Genomic DNA, 17,500 nt, shown 5'->3' with positions numbered 1-17,500 from the left:
CTGGCACGAGCCCCTTTCCAGGACAACCTCAGCTGCCGATTTAGATATGAAACTAAACGATCCATCGCTCAAGCTCTCTCATTTGCAGCCCAGCGGTCTCCAACACCCAAGAGCGATGGAGTCTTTGACTGAGATCCCTGAAGAGAAAGAGGGTTCACGTGTCAACAGTTCAGACTCAGCTGCATTTAAAGATGAAAATGAGGAGATTCACAAAGACAAGAAAGCTGTTCCAAAGGAGAACACTGTTAAAACCAGCGCACCTGCTGAATCACAGCGCCAGGATCAAGCCAGAGGAAGACATGGTTCTGTAGGTAAGGCAGCCCACAGCTCAGGCTCAGCTGCTCCAAGAGAAGGAATGAAATCAATATCCAGTGAGATACAAACTGTCCCAAAAATCTTAAACACTTCTACAGGACCTCAGCATGCCGTCGAAGCTAAGAGTAGTCACATGGAAATAAAGCAAACACAGCACGAGGAACCGCCCCTTCAGAGGAAGAATTCCTTGAGAATGAAAGTATATTCGATGCTTTCCCCAGAAGAAAAGAAAGCATCTAAAAAAGACGAGAAGTCACTCCAAAGAAAGGCCTCACTGAGATCATCGCAGAATCCCTCAGGATCAAACCAACCACTCAGAGCAGACCATTCACAGGCACCTCCACCGGAGCAAACAACAAAGAGAGGTCAATTGCCGAGCATCTCCAGGTCGCAGAGCTCTCTCGGCAGTCAAACAGAGACAGAGAAGCATAAATCGCCATTCCAAAGACTGTCTCCTCTGCGTTCAAGCAAAAAAAAAACTAATCCAGCAGGAGAGCCGGAGAACCAAGGCTCAAGGAACACTCTAGACAACGAGGGAGCGACTGTCAATCACACCAGAAGAGAGAAAGTCTACAGTAGATTTGAATATTATCTTAGCACTGACAGTGTTCCTCAGGATAAATCAATAACAGGGGCAAGCATGTTGCCCTCAGAGAAATACAGAGGCTCTTCCCCGAACAATCATGACTCTGGTTATCCAATGTATGAGACACAAAGTGGCACTGACAACAAACTGGGAAGATTCATGCAGCGAGTAGGAAATCTAATAGGAAAGAACAAGTAGAGTTGTAGGAAAAGAGGAAGGCCACCATGCTGAAGAATAATCCATGTTCTGTTTATTGATTAATTTTGGTTCCCACACAGAGACACAGATGCTGTATGTGGTCATCTCTGCAGTATGCTACATTTTAGTTTTGATAGGTTTGATAATGTAGCTAAGATCTCATCAGGGAGGAAGCTGGGTCGATATGATAATACCGTAAGTCAAGGTGTTTACAGATGAAGTTATTGCAGGGTGAATATGACAGTAGCGCTTGCAGACACCGAAAAATGTGTTATCAAGTGAGTTGAATCGTGTGAAAAGGCATCTGTCTTTATATTGAAAGTGTTTGTTCTTTTTGAAAGTTAACTTAAAGGATAAGTCTGGTGAGGCTTTTTAGTTTGCCATGAAAAGACCAATACCAACAGTGAATGTAAGGGGACTGAATGTCCAGAAAAATTCAGGACAGTAAGGAATTACAAGCAGTTGTCCAGAGTCCTGTCCTGTTTGTCCCAAAAATTAGGCCAAACCTGAGTTTTGATAAGCTATAGCCTGATAAAACATGAGATAATGCTGATTATTTTGGTGTTGCCCACAGATGGGCACTGTTATGTCTGTAGCCTAGATTCATTATGGCTGTTGTAGTTTTTTTTTAGGTGTGTACAGTAGTCCTGCAAATTAATAAACAAATAGCTGCGATGCATAGCTATGACGAATGTTGAATTAAAAAAATTCCGCAGGGAAAATAAACCGTCCATCACTGACATGGAGCCTGGTGTCCCAGGACCTGGTGAACAGCCAGCCAAAAAGAAAAAACCTTTCAGCAGGTACCGGGAGGAGTGGGGAGGGAAATACCTGGGATCATTGCTGCCTTACGAGACCCAAACAAAGCGTTTTGCAAAGACTGCATTAAAGAAGGAAGTCTTGAGTTGGTTTTGGTCTTTTCAAGGAATTTGTTGACAATAAAAAATATATATATATATATATATATATATATATATATCGCCAACCTCATCCTTTAATGTATTTTTGCATTGTCTTATTTGTAAAATGTTGTTTTCTCACATGGCTTGATTTTGTCTTTTGATGATTTTGACATGGCTACAAGAGTTCAATGGGACTTATGATGATATTAAGAAGTCACAAAGTCAATGTGACTCCTAGTTAATGACTTTACATATGTCACCGTGAACAGGTTTCGTTGGATCTTCTTTCTACTGAAAATATAGTTCCTTTGAAAACTGATCACAGTGAAGTCTGTTGAAGTCTTGTCGTTACTGCTGTTGAAAATGTGTATATTTAGTTTTTAAATGCAGATGGCAGCACAATTATAATCCTGTTCACTTCCATTGATTTGGTGTTGCAGCAGAACTTTCAGAGACAGATATCTCAAAATCTGTGCACATAAACCTGAAGTTATCTGCATGGATAGGTACCACAAGGGTCAGAACAATATGTATTTTGAAGAGAGTGAAGATTTATCCTTGACCTTGGAAACCAGCAGTTTTGAAAACAATCAAGGTCTATTATAGCTGCTCTGGAGCCTTTGATAAAATCAGCAGATAGAGTTTGCCCAGTTTTCATGTAATATGTTAAAATAAATAATAATCTTTCTGGGGAAAGCCAACTTCATCTGCTGAGGAAGATCATGATCAAAAGCTCCAGAACAGCAACTAATTGGACCTTGAGGTGAGATTGTTCGAAAGTGTTTTTTGTAAACTGGGTGAACCGACACTTTTTCTATCTATTTATGTGATTTTTCACAGTCGCATGAAAATGTGGATTGCAGGTTTTTACATCTGGAATATAAACTGTAAATAAAAGCATACATGTGAAACAATGCTTACGTATGAAAACCAAGTTTTTTGCCAAAAGCACTTTTAAGGATTTCACTTTGTCTGTCTTCTTTGTGAAGAGATGGAATGTTTTGCTGAGAAATGCTTTGATACAATGAAATGTAAGGGTAACCCTTCTTTCAGACTACAGGAAAACTTGACTCAAAGTCAGCAGCCACACTAGCGGCCCCAATACGTTGTAATGTTCATCACACACCAAAAGAATTATGACGAGAGTCCATTTTTTTAGCATTAGGGTTGCAGCATAGTTTAGCTTTCTTCTCTGGCATACTTACTCATTGTTCAGGCTACTTCCTTTTTTATGATATTATTATTAATTGTACTTGTGTTCACACTTATAAGAGCAACAGCTGCATTTGTATTGTTCTTAAAAGTAATTCAAAAATATATACACAAAACAACAAAATTGCATAAAACTGCTTTGCACATTGAGGGTGTATTTATACCTTTATTTTGAAATAACAGAAAAATATTTGAATAAACAAATCTGTATAATAATTAGGTATCAACATAATGTATCAAATAAAAAGCTATTCAAGCTGTTTTCATGCTTTTATTTGTGTGGCAGGAAGAAGTTTCACATATTACAAAACAGGAGGTCTTTTTTAGATGAAATACTCCAGGCACTTGTTCCTCTCATCATCCAGTTCTTGGGTCTCAATCTCAAACTTTTTCATAGCAATGAAGTACTGAACAAACGGCTCTCCGAGGGTGTTGCAGATGACGTGATCCTCCCCCAACGCCTCCAGAGCGTCGTCGAGCTTCACAGGAACGGAAAACTCCTTCTGCTGACTGGGGGCTTTGTTCAGAGCGCTCTCGATGCTCAGGTTTCGTTTGATGCCATCCAGTCCAGCGGCCACAGTAGCAGCCAGCACAATGTAAGGATTGGCCATGGCTGAGCCCAATTTGTTGTCAATGTGTGTCTCCCTTCCACCATGACACTTGATGTTGAAGGAGCTGCTGTTATCATTGAAGCCACATGTAGCGTATAGCATTCGTTTGGGGTCTTTGATCATCTTGGCGATGTGGCTCCGGCAGTCCATGCCAGGCGACATCAGGCAGCTCAGGGCAGCAGAGTGGGTGAGCAGCCCCGCCAGCCATTTCCTGCCGATCTCAGATAGCTCGCCCGCCCTCTCCCCAATATGGAAGAGGCTACGTCGCCCATTAGCATCCCACAAGCTGTGGGAAAGCACCCCAGCATTGTATAGGCCATCGTCAGTGAAGAAGCTGGCAATGTAGCTGTGTTTACGAGCCATCTCTTTGATGCCGGTGCGCAAGGTGAAGGCGCTATCTGCTGCCGCAATCCCAAACTCTGGCCTCAGGTTGATTTCCATCTGGCCGGGGCCGCTTGCAGAGGCGATGCTGTCAATGTCTGCGCCCATGCAGTACATACTGTCCACCAGCTGCTGGAAGAAAGGCAGATCATGGTTGCCGAGCAGGGTGGTGGCCGGGAACAGGAGTGTCTTTGGTCCGATGCGGTCCGGTGCCCCTAGGATGCAGCATTCATAGGTGAAGGATGAGTGCAGGGAAAATCCAAGGCTTTGAAGCTGACCGAGGAGTTGCTTAGCGATGAGGCGAGGTGAAGTGCGAAGGGGGCTTCCTGTCACCGTGCAGGGGTCGCAGATGACCCGGGCTGTCTGCTCAGCCCAGGGTAAGACCCTGAAGGTAGAAAGATCAGGGATCAGGAGGACATCACTGCTGAAGTTGGCGGTGCTGGCGTTGTCCACTTCGTTGCTCTTGGGGCTCAGGGTCAGCTCTAAGTAGCTTCTTGGCATCGGTACCCCATATACCGCTTTCTCCTGTTGAGGCAACATTTACATTGAATCAATACTTTAGTATGGAGGTGATTTAGAAGGCAGAAACAACTGTCCAAAGTCCTAAAAACAGCTACAGTAACAAACTACCAACACCTCTAAAGCTCATTTTAGATTAATATATATTAACACATTTTCTCATATTTGTTTAATTTTAAACACAAACGGTAATGTTAAAATGACTATTTGTGCTTTTAGAAAGGGATTACTTGGTGTTAGTATTTCTTGAGACACATTTAAACCATCTTCCCAATACTTCAGACTCCACAAAGTCACTACGCTGGCTGTTTGCCAAGAAATAGTTCCACCACGAAGCTCCCCGTAAAACCATGAATCAGTCCACCACTTTGGTCCAGACTAAAATATCTTAACAACTATTTGATGGACTGCCATGACATTTTGTGCAGACATTCATTGTCCCCAGAGAAGAAAGCCTACTGACTTTTGTGATCCACTGACTTTTCTTCTAGTGCCACCATGAGGTTCACATGATTCCTGCAAATAATAGCATTCCCATCAGCTTTAGTAGTTGTTTGTGTTCAGTGGTAATTATTGGCAAATGTGAGCATGCTAACATGCTACCAACTAAAATGGTGAACTTGGTACACATATACTTGCTTGGCATTAGAATGTTAGCATTGTCATTGTGAGCATTTTTGCATGCTGACGTTAGCATTTAGCTTAAAGCACTGCTGGGCCTAAGAACAGTCTCACAGAGCTGCTAGCATGGCCAGGCTAGCTCCTGCTTCCTAACTTTAACCAAAGCTGTGCTAATCACCTCCAAGTCTCAGCTTCTTACTTGTTACTTGTTTTAGAAACAAATTTCTGCTATTTCCTGGCCCCTATTTCCATATTTTGCTAGCTGAGATAGATAGATAGATAGATAGATAGATAGATAGATAGATAGATAGATGTGGTGATTACGTGGAAGAAGCGGACAGGCACTGTCTTGGACCTGGACACCCCATGGAGGTCAGTGGCCTCAAAGCGAACAAAGTTGATGTTTTCTCTGGCGATCTGCTGCTTGATCTGCTCCATGGCTGCAACGAACCTCTGATTCCCAAAGATCTCGATAGTCTCGTTTCCGTTATCTGTGGAAAAGAGTTTGAAATATCTGCAAAAATAAATCTGCCCAACTGACTGTTTGCAAATATATCGGTATCTGTGTCAACCACTAATAACAAGTTGCAAATTGCAGTGCAGAAATGCCAAACTAGGTTTGAGATCATTTAACTCATACCTGGCAAATAAAGATGATTCTGATTCTGATTTAGAACCAGTGTAACCAGTACAGAGTTTGTCCACCAGAGAGCACTGACAAGTTGATTTTTACCCAGCATCAGTTGAGCTATAATACTCAAGGCAGATAAAACTGAATTCCATTGAAAAACTATGTTAACATAGGCAATAAACCATTGATCCAAGTTGTTCCAATTGAAAACTAACGATTAAGAGATTCTTAGATATGAAAAGAGATGTAGATCGTTCTGCTGAAGATCAATGCCAAGTTAATTTTACTAAACTGACAAATCAATTGGTAGTAGACCACAAATAAAAACAAAATTAGGTTAAAGAGGTCAATATCCATCCATCATTGAGTCCAAGTCAAGTCCAAGTTAAAACAGGAACTAGAATGAGACAAAGCCAAGATTTTAAAACAAGACATGACTCCAGATGGAGGCAGGACTGTTTGTCCTCACAGAGCTGAAACTATCTCCTACCTATTCACTCTATTTGCTAGATTTTGACTTTGTTAGAGAAGATGTCTTAATTTATATCAGGGATAAAGTTGTCTTTCAAACCAAAGCTTCACCAACCTGTATGAAAAGCTCCAGTCTCTCCCCAGGAGCGTCCGCTTGCGTATGTGTGAGCCCTAACTCCAGGCTTCCTATTTGTGTTGGCATCAGACCTGAGTGCGCTGGATGAATCCACACTGGAAGGCTGCTGAATAGATGTGCTATCTCTGGACCTGGGCCCCCTTCTGGAAGCGTCAGACTGGGGTTTGAAGGTGCTGAACACCCTGTTGGGGTTTCCATCGTCCTGCCGTCCGTCGGGCCTTTCACCACCACCGCTGCTGCTGCTTCCATGGAGGTACGTATAAGGACTCCCTGGCTTCCCATCATCTCGTCCCCGGATGTTATGCAGATGGCTATCCCTCAGGATGGTCTTCAGCTCCTCCATGGTCTGCCGGGGGACGCCCATCGCATGGTGGGATACCCTGGTTTGAGAGGACGCATCTGTGGTCCAATCCTCCCTGAAGGAAGGTTCGTCCATCCCAGGATCATCAACTCGCTCTGGGTGTCTGTGAGGCAGGGGGCCGATGGAGATCACAGTGGGCGTGTCTGGAGGTAAAGGGGTGCTGGTGAGAGAATGGACGATGGATGGACCTCCTGTTCCGCTCCCCCAGTCCACCGGAGGTACATGTCTCCCAGTCACCCTAACTCCCTTCCTGTTACCCAGGCTCAGCCTTGTGCCGTCTATTTGGTCTTTGCTTCTACTCTGGGCCTCCTGGAAAACACACAATGGGTCTGGTAAGAAATGATCAAGGTCAGGGCTGCAACCAGAGGCGTTGTTAGGCATGTGCATCCCCGGCTACAGCCTTGAATATTTTATGAATAGCCCTGGATCTCTCGCCCTCTCTCTCTCTTTTTTTTCTTCTTTTTAAATAAGTAGAATTTGCCACAATTATTCTATAATAGAATAAAAAATCCCCAGAATGGCACATGCAAATAAAGGAATCAAGTATTTTCCAAGGCACTCGCAGTTCTTACATTTTTGTTGTAGAACTCATGGTAGAACTGTAACTTTGTCCAGTTTATTCTTCCGAGGCGAATAAAACCGGCAGCTACATGCGGGGTCTGACCGGCATGACGTATTTGTTGCCATCACCTAGCAATCGTCTCTAAGTGAAGAAAGTTGTGAAAGGTGACATTTTTGGAGGAATCATAGCCAAATCAGTCTAATACGTTGATGCCATTAACACAAAGTTTAGGAGTGTAATACTAATGATTTTGTTTGAAGTTCCTGTGCCGTGACGATTACAGTCTATGGTTCATTTCAGACTCAAACACACGGAGCTCTGAAGCAGACCTGTGCGTCGCTTAGTGTCCACTCTCTCTGTAAAAAATAGAGATGAGCAGCGCACCTTCCGTGGTCTGTGCAGCTTCAGGTTTATAAAGGACGCGCTCTGCTGTGGGCATGCTGCGGCAGATGTGACGCGTTTGTGCTCCGTGTATTTCTGCTGTAGTTTCGGTTTTCCACCTCCGATGTAGAGCAGCAGCAACTTCCCTATCTAAACTTTGTGTCATTCAGAGACCAGAGTCTCAAACGGGGCTCTGTGTCTATCAGACGGTCTGAAGTCATAAGTCGCCACACAGATCTGGAAACTAAACCTTGGCCTTTGGGTTGTCAGGCCAGTTATTATTAGGCCAAATGTTGGTGCCATCTAACTAACATCTACAAACTGGGCAGCTAAAATGAATATACACTGGCTATTAACAAGCTGGCCAAGCCAATTGCTGTTTTGCATTGCATTAAGTTTATTTAAATTGGTCTGGGCTAAACCCCGAACCCCCTCAAGTCCTAGAAACGCCCCTGGCTGCAACTAACGATTTTTCTGTCGATTATTTTCTCGATTAATCGATTAGTTGCTCGGTGTATAAAATGTCAGAAAATGGTTAAAAAATGTCAATCAGTGTTTCCCAAAGTCCAAGATGACGTTCTCAAATGTCTTGTTTTGCCCAAAATTCAAAGATATTCAGTTTACTGTCACAGAGGAGAGAAGAAACTAGAAATTATTCACATTTAAGAATTGATTAAGAAGAAGATTCATTGATTATCAAAATAGTTGGCAATTAATTGAATAGTTGACACCTACTCGATTAATCTTTGCAGCTCTAATGAAGTTTATATGAAGATTTACCAAAGAGTGTAAGGAATCACATCTGTAATAGTGAATACAATTATGGCTCAAACACAAATACAAGATCCACAGACAAAGTCAAATAATAGCAATGCATCTGAAGCCAAAGCTGCTGTATCCATTCACACCTTTGTGATGAAAATACAAATGAAAAGGTTAGATGTGGAGTTGTTACCTTGAAATCTTCAGAGTCATTCATTTCTTTGTTTGGACTCTTTCATTAACTGTGATTTGGAATTTGATAGCCTTCCTGTGAAGGCAGAGCTTCACTCCCACATTAATTTTTATAGACAATTGGTACAATGGTGACGGATTGGAAAATTCTTTTTGCCCCCCGACACCCACGGGAGTCCGGCTGGAAACTGGCAGCAGTCGGCAGCTGGTGGACACTGAGCTGCTGCTGCTTTGAGCTCATTGGCTGCCCGTGAGGACAATTCAGAGTTGCTTTTGTGTCATTGCAGAGTGAAACTGCAGAGCTAAGCAGCTCTGTTTGTGCTTCCAGAAAGATATGGGAGCAAAAGTATTTATTCCAGAGAGATAAAAACACATGAGGACCAGACAAAGGCTGCTGTTAGTGATGGTCTGTGCATTAAACAGCTGCTGTCTGAGTGAAATCCCTCTCCAATCAACAGTGTTTTGTTGAAGGTGAATAGGGAAAATATTTAAAATAGACATCACCATGAAACTTCCCCAGTTGATTACCTTCATAAAGACAATAATCTTTTGTATTACAAGTTTTGTAAAACATTTTGTTTTGTTTTCTGAAATTCTGTGTTTATATATGCAGATTATGCATTATCTTGTTAAATATGAGCTCATTTGCATACATTTCCAGAACAGAAATCTGAACATTGGTTCAAAATTCTTCTTTCGCTTTCTTGACATATTGTTGACAAATGTTTTCACAGAGGGAATTTTGGATATCTCTTTTTATCACTTCATAAATCAGAAAATACTTTCAACAGCCATAAGAAAATCTATTTTCTCCACCATTTAGGTATAAAATGTTACATAAATCAGGCTGTGAATGATAGGCTATATGAACAAACCCCTCTGTAAAAAGCTTACAGGGTACAGATAGGAATAAAAGTGGAAAGTTTGATGTATTAAAGGGTAATTACCGTTTTTTTCAACCTGGACCCTATTTTTTATATGTTTTTGTGTATAAGGGACTAATGGTAACAACAATCTTTGAAATTGGTCCAGTAGCCTATTAAGCGTGTATGCTGTAACCGGCAGCCACAGACCGGGCTGCAATGTAACCCTATGGGGCAAATGTTCAGTGTCAATTTTGTCCACTAAAAGTGCTGTTTTCTCACTAAAAGGCTCTGATTATTATTCTAAGTGTCTGACAACATTATGGAAAGGATCCCTACAGAGATAGACCTTTTTTAAAACCTCTTTAAAACCTTTCTGTTTAACCAGAAACTGCTCTGAGATTGCTAGCGCTAAACCCACCAGACTCCATTTAAAAAAGCAATACTTTTAGTGTGTATAAAGCCAACATATTTTCACAAGTAAATCGGTAAACATTTTGTTTATTTCAACCAAAACTAGAGTAGTGATGGTTGGAAAAGTGGAAAGATGACCCAAAACGGCTTTTCATAGTTTTATTTTGTTTCTGTCGACTTTGAATGAAGTGTGTTCTACGATGCTAAAATTACTGTTTATTTACATGTAGTCTGGAGGCGTTAGCGAACGCAATTTCACAGATGTTTTTATGTTTAAAAAAAGGATCTTACTCTTTAACAGAAAGGTCGACCTCCTTAGAAATCCTTTCCATAATGTTGTCAGACACTTAGAATATTAATCTGAGCCTGTCAGCGGCAGAACGAGCACTTTTGTGAAGGTAAATACAAGCTGGACAATCGCCCTATTAACTTACATTGTAGCTTGTTTCGCCGCTGCTGACTGCAGCAATCTTCCTTAATACTGGACCAATGTCAAAGATTGTTGTTCCCATCAGTCACTCCTCTCAGGTCGGAGATTTAGAGTACCCCGGTTCAAGAGCAATAGGAGTAAAAACTCCTTTGTCCCATGTAGTCCAGTCATTTTATGAAAAAAAGTTGAACAAATTGCAACAGAAGTAAACTCAACTGATTTTGTATCCTCAATATGTCCTGAGTAAGGAAAAAAAAGCCCTGAAGAATCTCATTAGGGGAAAGTTTCGAAAAAGACCCAAATATAGCCTATTCTACGCCTATTCATTCCTTTTCTCAGGTGAATAGGGTAAAAATGTTAACCTTTAGATATAACCATGAAAGTTACTGAGTTGATTACTTACATCAAGACAAACAAAAAATGTATTACAAGTTTTTTTGAAATTGTTTGTTAACATGGGCAAACGGTGCATAATCTAATTACGTATGTGCTAATTTGCATAAATACCACAACAGATCTAAACATTGGGTATAGCCAGGTGAAAATGTCTTGTTGAATCTTGTTGACATCTTACAGTAAAAGACTTAATGTTAAGGTCTGAATGGAACCCATTTGGGCTACCCATGAGCATTAATACATAGAGGCAGGAAGAAGTACTTTAAATCAGCCTTTATTAATTATTATTATCTAATTTTATAAAAACACGTCCGTATAATGCAATATAGTATATTTCCATGTCTTTCCACTTCTGGGATTGCTGTCGGAAATTCTGCCGGATATCACTCTTTTCGGCCGGATGTCCGTTACCTTTTTCTTTCTTTGTGTTGGCGTTCTAAACTCTGGTGGATTTATGAGGACTATGGTTAATTGCTCCTCAGATCTCTGCAGGGTAAATCCAGACAGCTATCTTAACCTGGCTCCGCCCTCCTACGTACTTCCGCTCAATTTTCATTTTCCTTCAGTACACCGTCTGGGTTTGTGGTATAGTCTTGGGTTTTCTCCGGCCAAATAGTGGGCGGTCCAATCAGCGAACAGAGGGAGTGGCTGAGAATGATGACATTTAGGCCGTGCGCTAGTTTTAGTTGAATGCGGAGAAAGATGCAAGTGAAGCCATTCGGTCCGTTATAATATCCAGATGTTAAAGCCCGAGCAAGAACAATCTTTGCTGAGTTTTGTTGGTGGCCATGATGTTGTGGCCCTCCTCTCCACAGGGTTCGGGAAAGTTGGCTAAGGCTAACGCTAGTGATGCTAAGCCGACGTCACGACCAAACATTAGCGATTGGTTATGGCAGATCCAGAGTGGCTCTGGGGAGATCTAATACTTTTAAACTTCAACAGAGTACCCGCCTTCAAGGAAGTTAACACTTGTCAATGGAGAGTGGCCAGACTCTCTGGACAAATGAAATGTACCCGAGTCTGGTAGGACCAGGCTAAGACTATCTGTCCAATCTGAATTTTCTGTTGCACGACTAAAACAACTTTTGAACGTACACGTTCCACCAAAACAAGTTTCTTCTTGAGGCTATTTTGGAGCGGTACTGTTGCTCGCATCCGATGCTTAGCGCCGCTCATGACGATTGTGATTGGTTTAAAGAAATGCCAATAAACCAGAGCACGTTTTTCTCCCATCCAGGAATGCTGTGTGGACTAGCCAGACCCTCCTCCACAGCGCTGTGGAGGAAGGTCTGGCAAAGCGAGACTAAATGCAAAACAATTCAACAGCATCACTAACTGCAGCCTCCGAAGTGAGTTCTATAAATGCAATGGCCATCGGAGTGATGACCTGTGACTCAGCATTAATGACTCAGAAATTAGACACTGACCACTTGGAAATTAGAACATGAAATGTCCTGATAAAGTGAACTTAATTAGGACTAAATCACCTCAGAAATCAGCAATCTTCTCAGCATCAACTTTAATGTGCTGGTTAATGATATACGTAGATGTAGAAGGCACAGTTCACACAGTGCACATATATATAAATATATATAAATATATATATAAATATATATATATATATATATATATATATATATATATATATATATATATATATATATATATATATATATATATATATAAATATATATATATATATATATATATATATATATATATATATATATATATATATATATATATGGCTATAGCATCATAAAAACTTAACCAGATGCATACGACAAGGTTATCATTTTATTTATTTTATTATTGGGTGAGCTGACGCTTTAAACACTGAAAGCACAACAAGCCTTATCATTATTTTTCACCCTATTTTTCATCAAACTCTATCAATTTAAAAAGTCGATTGGCCAAAGTGGATGCAAAAGCCCACTTTAATTTTATTGATAAACAATTTGAGCCATTGTTTCAGTTATGTCTTTATAATTCTGGATGTTTTTCCTGGAGTCCACGTGTGTTTCCAGGATATTAAAGAGCAGTCAGGCCTCAGCAGTCCCCACCATCCGCCCTGTGCAGCATGGAGGCAGAGAGATGTCTCGGCAGAACCCCTCACATTTTCAGGGTGGGGTTTTAAAGAGCTGCATCAAGCTGCTGACAATTCAGTACAGGAAGAACCGGAAGTTATATGTAGTTCTCTTCAAAATAGAGCTTAAGGTGTGTCGTGACAACCCTAAATCCCATGCCAGACTTTAATTTGCTGATTTTTCTTCAGCTTTTAATAAGATAATAATCATATTTTAATTGAGCGACTTGCCCCTTATTTACCTGATCAGATTTTATAGTTGTTTTAAAACTTTTCAACAGACAGAGTTTAGCAAGTTTTTGTAAATGGTCACATGTCCAACATTATCACCTTAAATACAGGCTCTCCTCAGGGCTGTGTACTTTCCCCTTTGTTTTTGATTATGTACACAGACAGCCGCAGGACTTTCCAAGAAGGCAGCTACCTTGTAAACCTTTCTGGTGACATTGCCCTACTGTCTTTTCTTCAGAGGGCAGAATCGGGGCATGGCTGTGCCTTACCAGCGTTTGTACAATATTGTTATGACAATTATTACAGATTGTAATCTTAGGGAAGCGTAATGCTTTGATTCATGTATTTCTTAAGTTGGTTTTATTGTTGTATATTTATTTTTATTTAGCTTATTCTCTACACCCTGCGTGTGCTTTGCTGCTCTTGCCTGGGTTACCCATTTGTTGCTCTCGCATTGCCAAACATTCCCCCACAGCGCTGCGGAGGACGGTCTGGCTCTGGTTTGTTAGCATGACTTTAAACCAATCACAATCGTCATGGGCGGAGCTAAGCACCGGACGGAGCCCCGGTGCCCCTGCAAAATAGCCTCTGGAAGGAACTTGTTTTGGTGGAACATGTGTACGTTCAAAAGTTGTTTTTGTGCAACAGAAAACTGACATTGGACAGATAGTCTAGCTAGCTGTCTGGATTTACCCTGCAGAGATCTGAGGAGCAGTTAACCATAGTCCTCACAAATCCACCGGAGGTTAGAACTCCAACACAAAGAAAGCGGAAGGAAACGGATATATGGCTGAAAAGACTTGCATCCGGTGGAATTTTGCGGCGGCACCGGAGCAATCATGGAAGTGGAACATCCTGTATATATACTACCCATTTGTTGATCTGCTGCTACTGACCCTAGTCCTTCAGATGTTTGCTGTTGAAACATTGTGGAAACAAATCAACCGCTCCACAAGTGCATGGCCCAACATAGAAGAGCCAGCTCCTCAGGTCAGGACTTAGCAGTACACCTGCATCTGAAGGGCAAGGCACAACACATTTGAGGACAGCAATGTCCACATTTTGGCCAGGGAACCAATATCCTTACTTCTCTGGCTTCCTATTAAATGTTGTGTTCATTTTAAAGTACTGGTGCTGACTTTTAGAGCCCTGCATAACTTAACTCCCCAGTATATCCCAGTGTCCCAAATGATGGTGGTTATGGTTAAGGTTAGGTTTAGGGCTATAAAACACCTGTTAAACAGGTGGTATAGCAGGTTCATAATTAAAGACATTGTATGGGGAATTTGGGACACTAAACTGCACGTATACCCACATAGAGGGTATTTTAATCACTGTTTCCAGTATTTTTAGACTCAGTTTGTTTCATTTTACCCACTGGGCAAATTGGGCAACCATCCAAGTGGCCCCAGAACTGCAGGGCTCTTAATTGGTTATGGGTAATTTGAATCTTGAAGATGGCTGATGTGTCAACATAATTAATAGGAGCCCAGCCAGTGGTGGAAATAGTATTCCGATTTATGGGTCGAAACTAGTTACTTTCCACTACAGGTAGTAGGCTAGTTGTAGTGGATAGCCTAGTAGTAGGATAGTTTGCAGACTGTTGCACTGGCGGTGTTTTATTTTGAAAGTTATGACAGGAAGTCGGCTTCGTCTTTCCCGCCAGCCTGACGGTGTCGTCGCAGCAGATCAGGAGACTTCGGCTCCGCTCGGAGAAACAGCACCGCACTGTATGGTGGAGAACCGTTTCATATTTTTACCTTTTTCTGGGGACCGGCTGTATGATTAAGCTACAATCTTCAATGAGTAAGCATATCCCAGTAAGTAACGTGTTTTTGTGGCTGCCATTTTGTTCTTATTCCAACGGTTTGTGTTGTAAATCAGAACGTTATATCGTTAACGTTACCAACTGGCCTTCACGTTTTTCTTCGGTGAAAATCACGGCCTTCTCGGCACAAAACCCGGTTTAATATTTCCTTGACTCAGACGATTAACGTTAAATCTTTTACTTAACTGTAACATGAACTGACTGAACGGGTATTTGTCCCAGTTACTTAAGCGTAGTTAACGGTTTGCATGATGTTCGTCATGGCTATGAAGCGGCTGTCCGGGATGCGCAGCACAGGCTGGTCCTGGCTAACGTTAGTCACTGGGAAGTTTTTGTCGGATAAAATCGACGCATTTTTACGTGAAATAAGTCAAAAATATAAATGACATTTTCTTTGTGATTTCCCACGCGGAGTACCTGTCTGCAGCGTTAACGAGGCGTCGTATTTGTCACCTTAAAGCAATGTATATATTGTCCATCTCCCAGCTTCTGACAGTGCCTATAGGCCTCTAACGTTAAATGATGGCGCCCAGCTCACCTCACACAAAGGACACTTTAAAGCCTTTATACTATAATGCAACATGTCATCCATTAAAATGACTACTTGTATGCCTCTCACCTCTTTTGTCTTTTTATATCATATCCCTCTTTGTCATTCAGTCGCTCCCTTTTGTTCACTATGTAATGATTTTCTACCAAATGCTATTTTTCAGCCAAAAAAACACCGGATTAACAAAGCATAGCCTACTTGAACAGCTTAGTGTTTTTAGTATTTGGAGCATAAACTGAAAAAAAAAAGAACATGTCCAGTAAGTAGGCATTTTCAATCACATCCTTCTTAAGGGTGTAAAGGGCAAAACATTAGGATCTAAATGGCAGTGAGTCAGATTTATGATGATGATGGTGATAATAACAGAGTGTATGTTAAAGCCCCGCTGCGCTGAGGGCCTCATGGTGAGCTCAGCTTTCACAGATATGACCTAGATGTCAGAAATGACACATCCTTCCTATTGTACACCGGCAGCAGCCATTAGGTAAGATATTACACGGGGCTGCAGTTTTACTTTATATAACATACTCCTTTTTTCATTTTCATCCCAGTCCCTCATATTTCGTTGGAAGCTCTTTTCAAAAACATCTCTACACCTCTTTAGTATGGGAATCAAACCCCTCACACCCTAGCAGTGGATAGTGCCAGGCCTTGATATGGTCAAACTCTTCTATCCCGATATAGGTCACTTCATACCACAATATAGCATGTTTTCTGGTAGTAAAAAAAAAAGGAATACTAGCCTATATGAAATAACCACATGATAAAGCATACGTTTTGTATGTTCCTGTGTGAATTAGATAGTTGACAACTAAAAACTATTAAGTATTTTCATATTTTATTAAGAACTTTAGTGCGAAATGAACATAAGATGCAAGAATCAGAATGTAAAGTGGCGTCCAAATTAAGTAAATATTGTAATAATTTAGTTCAGCCACTGGTTTTTCAACATCGTGATAGACACGATATTGAAAAATATAATGCGATGGACATTTTTATATCGTTTTGATGATGCACATTGTCATATCGCCAAGCCCTTGCTTACATGCTAATTTTGCACACAGCAGTGTATGACGTGTATTGTTCTAAACCACTGTGAATTGCATCTGTTTTCAGTGTAATTTGTGTTACTAGGAAATGCATTTCCTCCAAAAAATGCTTGTGAATGCTGAATTGCTAAAGCTAAACTGGATTGCTGGCATAATTGCGTAGGTGAAGTAGTGAGAATAGTTGGAAAGGTGGGAATGGTTTTAGTATGAAATTCATTGAAATGTGAATAGTGGCAATAATATATCAAACTAAAGTGAAATTAGTGAATGAAGTTTTAAGCTGTTGCTATACTGAATTGCTGGTTGAACTGTAAAATATATCAAAAAGTTGAATAATTTTCTAATAGCTGAAGGTTTTGTGACTAGTTTAAAGTTTGAAAGACGTCTGAAGGTGAAAGTATGTGGGAGGAGTAGCATTTAGAAGTGGAAGAAGCCTGAAGAGGATTTGAAGATTGCTCCATTGACTTTCAATGTAAAAAGAAAAAAAGCTTAATATTTTAAGAACTATAAATCGTAGGAAAAAGTTGAATACAAACACAAATGTCCTTAAAGAGCTGAACATTTTGATATTTGAATGGTTTTTGTAGCTTAAAGTATGCAGAAGTAGTAGGCGAGCGGAAATTGTACGGAAAAATCGCCTTAGGCCTATTAGCTTACATTTTATTTCTGGCAGGGTTTTGTGGTAGCTGTGTAGGAAAGCAGGAGATGAAGGAAACTCTTAAAACCATTTAAAGAAACACTCGACAAAGACTTTGTCTCGTGTCTGCATTGAAGTTTGGTGCATGTTTGGTGTCTTTAATTGTTGTGAGATA

At 40.9% G+C, this 17,500-nt stretch overlaps 2 protein-coding genes and 1 long non-coding RNA gene across 3 annotated transcripts in view; 2 read left to right on the top strand and 1 right to left on the bottom strand.

The window, feature by feature from the left end:
- The window catches only part of LOC144532826 (uncharacterized), a 19,935-nt gene extending 17,020 nt beyond the window's left edge, over nt 1–2,915 (top strand). Inside the window, exon 5 of the mRNA XM_078273767.1 lies at nt 1–2,915. This exon is cut by the window's left edge and continues 1,065 nt beyond it. Within this exon, the coding sequence (XP_078129893.1) occupies nt 1–1,099 (1,099 nt within the window). The 3' untranslated portion in view covers nt 1,100–2,915.
- A 621-nt stretch (nt 2,916–3,536) lies between these two features.
- lgsn (lengsin, lens protein with glutamine synthetase domain) lies at nt 3,537–7,188 on the bottom strand. The gene is made up of 3 exons (XM_078273776.1): nt 6,563–7,188; nt 5,670–5,836; nt 3,537–4,730 (listed from the first exon to the last, which is right to left on the bottom strand). The coding sequence occupies exons 1-3, from the start codon at nt 7,017–7,019 to the stop codon at nt 3,537–3,539; spliced, it is 1,818 nt and encodes a 605-aa protein (XP_078129902.1). The 5' UTR covers nt 7,020–7,188.
- A 7,618-nt stretch (nt 7,189–14,806) lies between these two features.
- Nucleotides 14,807–17,500, top strand: part of LOC144532815 (uncharacterized) — a 4,348-nt gene continuing 1,654 nt past the window's right edge. Inside the window, exon 1 of the long non-coding RNA XR_013503376.1 lies at nt 14,807–15,081. This is a non-coding gene — a long non-coding RNA (uncharacterized LOC144532815). The remainder of the gene's footprint in view (nt 15,082–17,500) is intronic.

Source organism: Sander vitreus, chromosome 2 (genome assembly GCF_031162955.1).
Source record: "Sander vitreus isolate 19-12246 chromosome 2, sanVit1, whole genome shotgun sequence".
NCBI lineage: Eukaryota > Metazoa > Chordata > Actinopteri > Perciformes > Percidae > Sander > Sander vitreus.
Note: the sequence above shows the minus strand (reverse complement) of the source record. Positions and strands in the feature narration are given on the sequence as shown.

Excerpts from the sequence above, each read along its gene's own strand:
- lgsn (XM_078273776.1), bottom strand. The coding sequence starts at position 7,019 with ATGGACGAACCTTCCTTCAGGGAGGATTGGACCACAGATGCGTCCTCT. Across the intron at positions 5,837-6,562 it reads GACTGGAGCTTTTCATACAG|ATAACGGAAACGAGACTATC; the intron begins GTTGGTGAAGCT and ends TCTTTTCCACAG. Across the intron at positions 4,731-5,669 it reads TGCCTGTCCGCTTCTTCCAC|GAGAAAGCGGTATATGGGGT; the intron begins GTAATCACCACA and ends TTGCCTCAACAG.